Here is a 13,111-nt window from a genome sequence, read left to right as displayed (position 1 = left end):
TTCCCTTCATTCCAAATTACCCATTTTTTTTCTACTTGTTTGTTTTCACTTTCAATCGGTGCAATCTCTTCCTTAGGATGTCCTCTTTCATATGATGCACTTATATTCAATTTTAATCGGTGCAAATTGGTTGTTCTTGTTGTTTTTGTCACGTCCTCCATGGGTATATTTGTTATATGTTGTGTTCTTGAGTTTCTATCCATGGGTTTGTTGTTCAAAATGGGTTTATATATGAGTTTGGCTTGGTTACTTGTGTTTTGGTGAGTTCTTGAATGTTAAGAATATTGATCCAATTCTTAAAAAGTGCCTGATCATATTCCAACTCAAGTTGAATCCATAACATGTCCTTGAAATATCTTTATCATGTTATTGGAATCATATCAGCACAAGACCAAATGTTAAGCACACCCTATTCTAGCTATGTAAACCTAATCTACTGAAAATTAAAAATAAAGAAACTAGTTGGTGCTCAACTCCTATCACATGGGCTCTGCTCCTGGTGATCCTTTTAGGAATGATAGGCTCTGAGGCACTAGATAGTGGATGGTCCTGACCTAGCCTCTTGGATCCTGTGTCATGCTCTGGGTCATCCTTCAAGAAATGTAGGTTTGGTCAGGGGATGCTCTATCTCTCAAGTCTTCATTAACTATAGTATGGTTGATAAAATAGTTGTCATATCAATAGGCACTAGAAGACAATGTAGTAATTGAGCTTCCTTTTATAAAGCAAAATATAAATCATTGCATATATTAAAACCAAAGGATTTATGAACTGAATATCAATGTTGGATAAAAATTGAGAACAAATGTACAACAGAAAGATTTTCAAATATGATAAGGTGTTGGGATTGAATATAAGTTGCAACGAATTTGTGCTCAATGATTATAGATGCAATATATTTCAAAATCCTATGCTCTTTAAGACTAAACCAAGTTAATCCCTTAATCATGGTTATCTAGAAAGTAAACTACCATAATCAATCCATTGAGTTACAATAATTCGATTTTGCACTAATGTTGGAAAAGTTAATGTTGGAACAGTAATAGCCAACTACTGCAACTTTGTTCCCAGAAGCTGAAGTCCTTGTTTGATTTGATTTAGTTCCAAAAATAAAAGTATTTCCCAATATTATTCATGTTCTAAAGATAGTAATAGTGATTCCTCACTTATTAAGCATTAATTACAAAATCAAATCAAATAGGAATGAAATATGTTGCATATATGAATCAAAAGAGTACAAACAAGTTATAGTGTCTTTCAATTACAACCAAAGATGAATTTAACTACTCATAAATATAATACAATAAAATCCTAAGTAGCTTCCAGTTGAAAACATTTTAGTATTTGAAAAGTAACGTTCCTCTTTTGTTTCCTCCTTATTCTGTTAAGTTCCACCTTGGTTTATATTGATGAAACACAAAATCCTATTCCATTAAATTTCGCTCAATGCAGGCCTAATCTGCTGAGCGGATTAGGTTTCTTCAACTAAAGAGATTTATTTTGCTCATCACCTTTAGTTGTGCTCAACATAGAATCTTTCTTAACTTCAAAGTTTCTTTATGCTCAAATATTCAATTAAATATAACATTTAGTTTTCAACAATTTTTTTTAATTTTTATGCCTTTAAAATATTTTCAAAATTTCTATTAATCTCTAAAAAGATTTATTCATACTTTATTTATTTTATTGTGATTATTTTTTTAAAAAATTCTAAATATTCTTAAATGTATCGCTTAATTTTTTAATTTTATTATTGTAATAACAATATATTTTTACTATATGTAGATATATTATATCAATATATAGATAATAAATTTAATGCAAAATATTTGTTTTTAAACTACTTTTACATATAACTATATTTTTTTCTATATATAATTCCCATAACTTTCCATTTAACTTTTTCAATATTTCATATATCAAAAAAATAAAAAAAATATTTACTCATAACCTTTTTAATTATAAAAATTAATAATAACCCCATTTTTTTTTAATTTTAAAAAAAAGGCATAAATGGATCTCGTGGTACCCTGTTTTTTTAAAAGAATTAATGAAATTAGTTACAATACACTAAATAATTAATGTAATTAGTTACAATGTAATTCCGTAACCTACAGAGCATCGCTAGTTTTGTTTGTGATTGTCATGGTAACATATGCCCTTTGTATTTCATCTTATTTTTTAAATTTCATTTGAGGCAAGTTGTCTCGCTCAATTTTAATTTGAGATACTGTCAAAATCAGAAAGATAATTTGGAGTAATTAGTTAGCGTTCTGAAACTTGCTGATAAAGGGACATGTACCTAATGTATCCAGTTATACGGATACGAAGGTTTCAAGAAAACCAAAATACCAAACAATGTTTTAGATGATAAAATCCTTCCTCACTTATTGTAGTTGAAGGAGGTAGGTTCATCTTTTTTTTTTCATTTAGTTAAATTGAAAAATTAGTTATATTTGACTTTTTTATTTTGATATTGTTCTCGCCAGTTTGACTTGAGTGAAAAAGTTTTGCTTCTAATATGTTTTTATTTAGATTCTATTATGTGTCTTCTCATTGCATTGGAATGTGACTCTGTCGGGATAGAGGGGGCTCTACCTCTTCAGAGTAATATCACAACAGATTATATATATATATATATATATATATATATATATATATATATATATAACTTGCATATACAAGAGATAAAATATCTTTTTATCTTCAGAATAATATGATAACATATTTAAACACAATTATATCTTTCATCTTCAGAATAATATCACAACAGATAAAATGTTTCTTTATCTTTTATCTTAATTATCTTTCTTGAGTCGAGGTCCCGAGCATTCTTGTCTAGTACACAAGCCCATAGACTCGAGCCGAGTTTGACTAGGCGAAGAGGCTTACAAGAATATAATCTCAACTGAAAACATATAACAGAAAAATATTTTGCCTACGAGCACCTTTACTCACAGTGCTAACAACAGAAGAGAATCTCATGCACCTTTATTCACGGGTGCTCGCTACTTAACTTATCATATAGCAAACTTCAACTAGCTCTAATATAACAACTACTATCACACACATTCGAACTAACCCATCTCTACCTCTTAAGCATAAAGTAATAAAGATAACAAGAATGCAACTTAGGCAAAATCTAAGCATGAAAAATCGTGGAGTCCTCAACTAACAAAGAACTAACCTTTTGATGAACTATACACCCAAAGCTACAACAAGCCTATGGTCACTCCCGACTTGCATAGGTGTATCTCGCAAACTTGGTCCGGGGCCATATATCTTGATCTCACCAAGCTTTGTTTCGCAGAGCACCTACTCGGCTGATCATCTAATCATTCACTAACCGAGATAGCCCAACTTACCATGCACTGAAACAAACTTAACCATGACATATGCTTGCAAAACGCCTATAACTCTTTCTTATGCCAAGTTAGGTTGTCTTACCTTGCCTCAAATCAAACAACTTAACCATATCAAATTAAACTGCAAAGCCCCCGTACTCAAGTATTCGTACTGACACCGAGCTAGGTCGTCTTACCTGACAATAGATAATCAATTTACAAATAGGGCGCCTACTTGGATAATCTTACCGAGACAGGTCGTCTTATCTGGTAATAGATAATCAATTTACACATAGGACGCCTACTTGGATAATCTTACCGAGACGGATCGTCTTATCTATCAGTAGATAATCAATTTACACATAGTGCGCCTACTCGGATAATCTTACCGAGACAGATCGTCTTATCTGTCAATAGATAATCAATTTACACACATGGCGCCTACTCGGATAATCATTTTATGCACAAGGCGCCTACTCGGATAATCTTACCGAGACAGGTCGTCTTATCTGTCAATAGATAACCAATTTACATATAGGGCACCTACTCGGATAATCTTACCGAGACAGGTCATCTTATTTGTCAATAGATAATCAATTTACACACAAGGCGCCTACTCAGATAATCTTATTGAGACAGATCATCTTATCTGTCAATAGATAATCAATTTACACACAAGGCGCCTACTCATATAATCTTACCGAGATAAGTCGTCTTATCATGTGCTAATTCTAAACAAATAAACAAAACTAATGCATCATTTTTCAAGAACAAACTTATCATTAGATGACGTCGTTAAAAAACCTCTTCAAGGGAAAAATAGCGTCACCTTTATCATCACATTGTTCAAAAAGAAAGCATTAAACCAAAATACCTTAGCTGAAATCAAACTTGAGATTTGCTGCATTCCACGTTCGAGGAATGGTTCCCCCCTCTAGGATTTCTAGCCTGTACGCTCCATTCCCGAGCACCTCGACTACGCGAAATGGGCCAGTCCACTTTGGAAATAACTTGTTCTCTAGCTGGTAGGGGTGAGCCTTTCGCATCACCAATTCTGAAATCCTGAAATGTCGACGCTTCGTCTTGGTCTTTTGCCTCAGCTCCACCCTTCTCTTCAAAGCCTCCAAGTTAATGTGGGCATGTTCCCGTACTTCATCTAGCAAATCCAAGTTCACCTTCCTTCCTTCGTTAGAATCTTTAATAACGAAGTTCTGGAATCGAGGAGAGCTCTATTAGATCTCTACTAGTATCATGGCATCTGACCCATATACCAAACTGAAAGGTGTCTCCTTGGTTGTTGACTGAGGGGTGGTGTGATAAGCAGACCGAATCCGAGGAACTTCTTCTGATCAAATTCCTTTAGCCTTCTCTAACCTCCTCTTCAACCCTCTCAGCAAGACTCTATTGGCTGACTCAACCTGGCCATTTGTCTAAGGATGCTCTACTAAGGCGAATATCTACTTTATGCCAAGCTCCAAGCACAACTTACACAATTGTTGGCTAGCAAATTGGGTTTCGTTGTCAGACACTAGGTGTCTAGGAATTCCAAAACGACATACAATATTCTTCCACACAAAATGTTGCACCTTGTGAGTAGTTATTTGTGTGACTAGCTCGACTTCAATCCACTTGGTGAAGTATTCGATGGCCACTATGAGATACTTCATCTGACGTATTGTCAAAGGGAACGAACCTAGGATGTTTATTCCCCAGGTATGGAAAGGCCACGGGTTGTAAATTAACCACAACTCCTCAGCTAGTGTGTGATGCCAATCAACATGCTTCTGACACTCTCACATCGTTGTGCATGCTTCACGTAATCCTCCTTCATAGTCGACCAATAATATCCAGCTCGGACGACCTTCAACAAAAGAGCTCTTCCTCTGATATGGCTTCCACAAATGCTTTTGTGAAGCTCTTCCATGATACGGGTGCACTAATCTCCTCTTACGCAAGTGAGGATTGAGTGGGCATGATAGAATATTTTGTCCTCTAACAAAGTATACCAAGGTCTCAAACACTCTGATCACTAAAAACCTATGAGAGAATTAGTCAAACTAGAGAAAATAAAAAAAAATATATATTGATCACATTTTTTTAGTCAACCCATACAAGTAAATAAATAAATTGTAGTAGCAACAAAATAATAAATAAATGAGTACAGATACAGAAGCCACCACAAAATAAACAAGTGAACATGTGATGTCCATCAACAGAATGGACAAAATCGGTTCAAATGGTTAGCATCATAAGTGCCTATTCCAACTTCCAAGAAGAAAAAAGGAATGTGAAGTTAGGGTTTTCCTATAATTAACTGTAATTTTACATGTAGTTATTAAAATAGATAAAATTTTAAAAAATTATTAAAATCAATAAATTATATTAATCTGATACAATTTTAATTAAAATTTGATTATACCAAATTCTTTATTAATTTAAATATATTTTAATACGATTTTTTTATAATAAAATCATATCATTTTAACATATTTTTAGAAAGCATGACACAATTAATTATTTTAATAATTTTGTTTATTTTAATAATTAGCATGTGGAATTACACCTAATTACTAAAGAAAACCGTGAAATCAAAAAATGAAACTTAACTCTCTCACTTTCCCAAAGCAGTGGACATCATTCTTGAGGGACCACATACACGTGTGTCATGGACATGGTTTGATTGATGCATGCAACAAACTCTTAGGTCACTAAGAAAACAAGGGAAGTCATTAAGAAAACAATAGGTCAAATATTTATTTCAAAACCTATTATTTATATATACAAGTTACGATAAGAGAAATTTTGACTCTTTGTTAGAATTTCGGTGTTGTCTTTTTCTTATTTTTTAAAATAAATTATTTTAGTATTTTATAATATATTAAAAAAATATTTTCGTATACCAAAATTAGTATATTTTGAAAACACAAAAGAACAACAATAAAAAAAATCCAACAAAGAATCTGGACTGTAAAAACTGCAGTGTCTTTAAAAACTTGTTAAGAAAACACATAAAAAAGAAATAATTTTTTTTTTAAAATATAATTTAATTAACAAGAATATTTAGGACACTTATTTTCATAAAAATAAAACATGTATATTTAGGAGTATTTTCTTTTAAAGAATAGTTATGGTGAAATGATAATGTAAACTATGTTTATATTAGTATAACATACAATAAATTTGTTGTCTTTTATATTGTTATTTTAAAAAAATTAGAACAGTATCTTTTATTAGAAAATATAATAAAATTTATTTACACAAAAAAACTGTAATATATTTTTCTATTTTATTAAAAATTATAAAATTTTGAATAATATTTTATATAATATTTAATAAATTATAGCTTTAATTGTCATTTTGGTTCTATATTTTACACAATGTAACTTTGATTATTTTTTTTCTGTAATTTTTAGTCCTTTATTTTTTAATCATCTATAAGAAAGTATAATAGATTATCTAAGATGAATGAAAACATTTAACTCCCAAGTTGTTCCACAAGTGCCCTTCAATTCTTATCAGACTAAACTAAATCAAATACCCGTTAATTCAATTCAACACATTCTTATTAGCAAAGCATGTGTCTACTGATGTATTCAATATCTCACTGGTATCCATGTGTTTACTTATGTGATGTTTCTCTTTTACCTCTTGTATCATACGGCCAAGAAATTAATTAGAACAATGTGAACTAACCAAGAAATCAAAATTAGAGAAAAATAATTGAACCATCTACATGCATTCAGAATGACCTTTTACAAAAAACAAATTTCAAAAGGATAAAAAAATAAAGCATAATCTACTACATTGAAGAACAAAAAATTATTGAACAAAACCTTGGAATTCAATATGAAATCATAAGGAAATCAACCCAAAAGATTTTAGATTTTCATGCGGAAGCAAAAATAAGAAAAATATAAAACGGAAAATAAAGCCAGGTTTAGAATGTGTTATGCAACTATGAAACACGATGCAAAAACTCGATCCCGTGTTCATCCTCTGGAGTCTCTTTTATAAATTTTTTTCTTTGCACAAAATTAGATTTAGGATCTGTCTTAGGATATTGTTTTACAATTATCAAATGTTTCATTTCTCTCTTTCGAAATACCAAGCAAATATTTTCATTCCTGGTCAGTTTTAGGTCTCATTCTCTCTTCTCTTCCAAATATTGTGTGTTTCCAGACTCGATTCAGATTTGCGCATTGATTATAATTAAACATAGCGTTGCTGAAAGAGATATTTGAAGAAGAATTACTTCAACAATATCTTCGAGGGATATTTGCTCTATTTTTCTTGCGCTGAGTACGAGAATTTTAATTTCATAAATTTTGAGAGAATATCCCTGTAGAAGATTTGCTTCCAATTCTTTTTTTGAGATATTTACAGATTTAATTCTCTAATTTTTTTCATCTCAAATTTCGTTTTTCATTTTGATTGAAAGAAACTTGAAATTTCTCGTGATTCGACCCACTCCCAGTGGTAGAAACTTCTATCAGATCGTCTAGTCAGATGCTTTTGTCAGATTGTCTGCTCTGAAAAATATTTGACCATCTATTATGACTAAAATACAAAATTAACAAAAATATCAGGATCAAAATAAAATCAATTAGATTAATATCAATTAAAATAGCGGAATCCATTATTAAAATTTTGTAATGGAAAAAACGGTAGAAGGAGTGATAATATAAACATCTGTTGGAATTCTTTTGAAAAGAATAGAAGAGCAATAACTCTTTAGGACTTTTGCTGGTAAGATTTGTAAAGCACATTGAAGAAAAGTAGCAGCTATTTCTAACCGTTGTGATCACACAGTTGTGGAAATGGCTCATAATTTGGTTCACACAGCATTTGAGGAACAAGTAATGGAGGACTTTAATTTTGAGAGGAAAGAAGTTGCATTACCAAGAGAGAGAAAGAGACAATGCTGAAAGTGAGTTGGTTAGCTGTTAAATTCATTAATTTCAGCCACCAAAAGTTAGGAGCCTCATTTCCAAACTAAGAAACACCCTCTATTTAACTTCATCTTACCTATCTCTTCACATGCCAAAATTAACTCCTCAATTTCACACTCCCTCTTCCCTCACCCCCTTCCCTCCCTTATTACACAGAGTTTGCAATACCTAAATACTTCTCCACAACAACAACAAAATGATCACAACCACTGCCACCACTGTTACCATCACTATACTCCTTACACTGGCTTGCTGTGCCACATCTGCGCCGTCTCCGGCACCGGAAACCGCCGCGGCTCCGGCGCCGGCAATGAATGGCTGCTTGATGGCACTAGCAAACATGTCAAATTGCCTTACCTTTGTGGAAGATGGGAGTAATTTGACAAAGCCGGATAAAGGTTGCTGCCCTGAGTTGGCAGGGTTGATTGATAGCAACCCCATTTGTCTGTGTGAATTGCTAGGTAAACCCGACACCATTGGCATCAAGATTGATTTGAACAAAGCCATCAAATTACCCTCAATTTGTGGAGTTTCTACCCCTCCTGTTTCCACTTGTTCAGGTAATTACCAAACTTCACTATCTTCTCAATGCTTCTCAGCAAGATTCTGATAAATTTTTGTATTAATTGTTTCAAACCCTTTCTAGTGATTATAAACTTAATTATATGTGTATAGATCCAATAAGTTAGGTGTGATGTTGTTGTATAAAGTGTTATTTTGTGCATTAATAATGTCACCGACACCACCGATGAGGGCATGTGAGGCTACTGCATTTTTAATGCCCAGGAACCGAAACTTCAATGTGGTAATGTTTTTTAATAGTGTTCATAAAACCAATTTTATTTTTAGAGTAAACTTTATGTCATTCTTAAACTTGTTAATTTTGGGTTTAAAAGAAAAATTAAGTGGTTTCCTTTTTTTTTTTAGTTTAAATTTTCTTTATAATAGGTTTCGATTCTCTTATTTTCATTTTGTTTAATTTTGTAATAAAGTTTTTGTTATATGAAATATTAATTTAACTAAAATAACATATATAATTCACAGTGATTTCTAATATAAATTTTATATAATAAATTTTTATCTCCGCTTTGTAATTCTTTTTCTTGTCAAAATATTATATGAGCACTTATTCTTCAAAAGGAAAAGTGAATAAAAATCAAACTACTTTGACGCTAATTTTTCTTTTAGAATGTAATATGTGTGTGTGTGTATATATATATATATAATAGTGTAAACCAAATGTTGAATATTAGTTAAAGTTAAAACTTTTAAAAAAATTATCATTAAATAAAATAAAATAATTAAATGAACTAGTATATCTAATAAAAATGTGATTTGTTTTTCTTATAAATGAAAATTAAACATTTATCCAAGGAAAAAAAATAGCAGCAATTACATTGTTTTTGTAATAAATAATGTCTGTAGAGCAATGATTTAAAAGTTAGAAGTAGATATTTTTGTTAAAAGCATTATTAATATACATCCATCTTATTTTTTAATGTATTTTGGACATGTTTTTAAATAGTTTTTCTGATTAGTTCCATAATCAACAGCTTATTACCAAGACCTCAATATTTTTGTAGTTAGTTAGTTTGGTAAAATTATAGAAATATAGAAATTGCTATATGGCATTATTTTCAAATCTCAATTAATGCTCCCAGTTTAACTTTTTCACTTTATATTGAAATAGTTATTGTCCACCTCAGAAGTAGCTTTGTTTGAGTATGCTACCCCTCATTCACAATAAATAACCCAACTATAAGAACAGCATTGTAATTTAGTACTGTGGGACCCATAATTACTCTTATAACACCTCCAATCCCTATGTTTGAGTTCTATTATTATTAATGACACTTTACATGTTTTTTCTTTTTTTTTATTCACATCTAATTCAATTTTACTTAATTAGTTTATAATATGATAATTACATTTTACTTATATCACTACAATTATAAAAATAAAAATTAATTTTAAAAATAAAAAATAAATAATTATTATATTAATTAAATTAGATATTATTTTAAAAATCAACAAAATTATTAATTCTTCTTATTAATTGTTAGATTGCATAATGAAAATTATTTTAATTTGGATTTTTTCTTTCTTAATTTATGATTTGGCAGCTGTGGGAGTCCCTGTATCCTTGCCTCCATCAATTAGTGAAGGTTCTCTTTCACCAAGTAAGTTTTCCATCACTTTATTATTTTCTTTTGCATGTATCATTCAATATAAAAAAAAATCATAAAATAAAAACTAATTTTTAGGTATTAAAACAATTAATTGTAATAGAAACTAAATTAAAGATTATTAAAATAAACAAAATTTTGGTTTCTATTATTGTTAAATAGTTTATAAATTGATATCTAATTAACAACCAAAGTTTTTAACTACCAATTATTTAGTTTCTAAATTTGGTAGAAAAACTTTTGTTGTTAATTAGATGCTATTTAAAATCTATTTAATAATAATATAAATTAATTTAGAAATCAATATTTTTTAATTTTTAAAATAGTCTCTAATTTAGTTACTATTGTAATTAATTATTTTGATATCTAAAAATTAGTTTCTATTTCATGATTTTCTTGACGAGATGGTGAACAAAAAGTTACCTTCAAAATAATTTTTTTTATGTGCATTTTTAAACTCATCATTAGTTTTCTTCAGTTATAATATTTGTTTTGCTTTAATTAAGCTTGAAATTGTCTTGTCATGACTTATTTTGTTTCTGTACAATAATTGAAGGTATGGCACCAGGAGCTTCTGGTTCTTCAAACGACGCCGCTTCTAGTCCTGGTAAGTTTTTGAAATGTTATGCATCTTTTTATTTTCAGTACTTGTAAGTTTATATGAAAATAGGAGAAGAACAAATAAAAAATTATATTTAAGTAAATAACATTTACTGTTAAAATCTCATTATACAAATAAAATTTGGATGGTAGGTTGGCTAGGATACAAATTGTGAGTTAGTTTGTTACTCTATAAATTTCTTATTTATAATAAAATTTAAATAAATTAAATGAATATAAAATTAAAATTTACATCAAATAAATATGTTAAAGTTTAATTTTTTATAAACATTGTAAAATTAATGGTCATGTTATCTTGAATTTAAAAACATGTTATTATTTTCAATGTTCTCTTGAATTTAAAAACATTTGTTATTCTTTTCAATAACATGAAATATAATGAATTTATGCTATTTCAAATTATGCGGACTAAACCATTATTCTGTAATGTTTCATTTTTTTTATAAAAAAAATAGAATTAATTAAATAAAATATTTGGAAATACTTCAATCCATTTAAAAAAGTAGATGTCTAAACCAAAAAGTTCCAACCCTACACTAATTTACATTCTAAAATATGGATAACCCTGCTACTTAAACATGTTGTTGACAGTTTAGAAAAGATCACAAAACTGTCCAAATAAAAAAAATCATTCAGGTTTACTAGAGTTAAGAAAAATCTTTTACAAATAAAAAATAAAATATGATTATATTTAAAATAAATAAAACTTTTTTTACCATCAGCATAGCATTCAGGATTCTTACCTATTTCGAACTAGTTTTCTTTTCCATAAAAGGCTTTTTGTTAAAATTTATCATAAGATACTACACTTTCTGTTCTAATTGAAGATAAATAGTTAAAGAAATTGAAGACATAATAAAACCAATGATGTTATTATTTTAAAATGCATAAAAATGGCACTTTTTAGAATCTTTTAATGCATTTTCTTATAATTTTCATTAATATATATATAAGATCATGCAGGTGGTGCAGCTCCTTCTTCTTCAGATGCTTCTAACAGCCCTACTGAAAGCAAAAATGGAGTTTCTGCCATTGAAACCTCTGCTTTCACTAACTTCATTTTTGGCCTCTTCACTCTCTTTCTCTCCTCATTCTTCTGATTTTACACACATTTATTCTCCATGTCATTATTTTATGTCATTATTTTATTTCCTCATTATTTTTGCATTTTGTGAGCCACTTTTACTAAACTTTTTGTTGTAATTTAATGCACTCTTCCAATTATCACTGTCATTGTTTGTAGTGAACCACACACTTTAATTAGGTTCTTCCTTACATTATTAGCTCTTCATTTTTTTAATAAAAGGTTTTATATACCTTACCACATTCACATTCCAATTAACTTCAACCTAAAACCTACCAATGATATGAAATATAATAACAATGTAACATAAACAGAGGCTCATAAATTTTATAGAGACCAAATCAAAATTCATGAACAAATTCAAAAAAATCTCAAAGTTACACAAACTATTTTAATTTCTAAAATCCATTTCTAATAAAATTAGGTAGAATATTTCATATTATAAACTATTTTTCTCTAGAAATGAAACAATAATCTTTTTAAAGGATTTTAGAACAACTTAAAATAACATTCTAACCATAAAAAATGTGATCTAAATTAATGAGATGCCTAAATTGATGACCATTTTAGGCAGGAAGTTTCGTTTGAAGAGTAAAATATTATAAAAAAAAGTCAAAATTTCCCAATACATAGAAAATAGTAAAATTTTGTTGGTAAATCAAAATTACCTACTTATTATTATCGACGATAATATTTCATAATAAATTGAAAATAGGTAAATTTTTAGATAAATTATATATCTATAAAAAAATAGAAATTCAGTATTTACATATGAATTACAATTTGAAGATAATTTTCCACAACCTAACTTTCGTACAAATATACCCATTGTCTTCTGTTTCTAGGTAAAATTTTATACTATCACAACCTAATTTGCATATATGCTTCCAAACCAAATTTTATGGGTAAATCCATGGATAAATCCTA

General features: G+C 29.4%; 1 protein-coding gene across 2 annotated transcripts; it reads left to right on the top strand.

Moving 5' to 3' along the window:
- Positions 1–8,204: 8,204 nt before the first annotated feature.
- On the top strand, positions 8,205–12,347 carry LOC137816916 (non-specific lipid transfer protein GPI-anchored 12-like). 2 transcript variants are annotated; one of them, XM_068620090.1, is made up of 4 exons: positions 8,205–8,853; positions 10,417–10,473; positions 11,036–11,086; positions 12,064–12,347. In XM_068620090.1, exons 1-4 carry the CDS (start codon positions 8,490–8,492, stop codon positions 12,198–12,200), a joined length of 609 nt encoding a protein of 202 aa, XP_068476191.1. In that variant the 5' UTR covers positions 8,205–8,489; the 3' UTR covers positions 12,201–12,347. The 2 variants fall into 2 exon arrangements, with proteins under 2 accessions (XP_068476191.1, XP_068476190.1); XM_068620089.1 differs by having other exon boundaries at positions 8,367–8,853; positions 12,055–12,347.
- The last annotated feature ends 764 nt before the right edge of the window (positions 12,348–13,111 follow it).

The sequence above is a fragment of the Phaseolus vulgaris genome, unplaced genomic scaffold (genome assembly GCF_000499845.2).
Source record: "Phaseolus vulgaris cultivar G19833 unplaced genomic scaffold, P. vulgaris v2.0 scaffold_13, whole genome shotgun sequence".
Lineage (NCBI taxonomy): Eukaryota > Viridiplantae > Streptophyta > Magnoliopsida > Fabales > Fabaceae > Phaseolus > Phaseolus vulgaris.
Note: the sequence above shows the minus strand (reverse complement) of the source record. Positions and strands in the feature narration are given on the sequence as shown.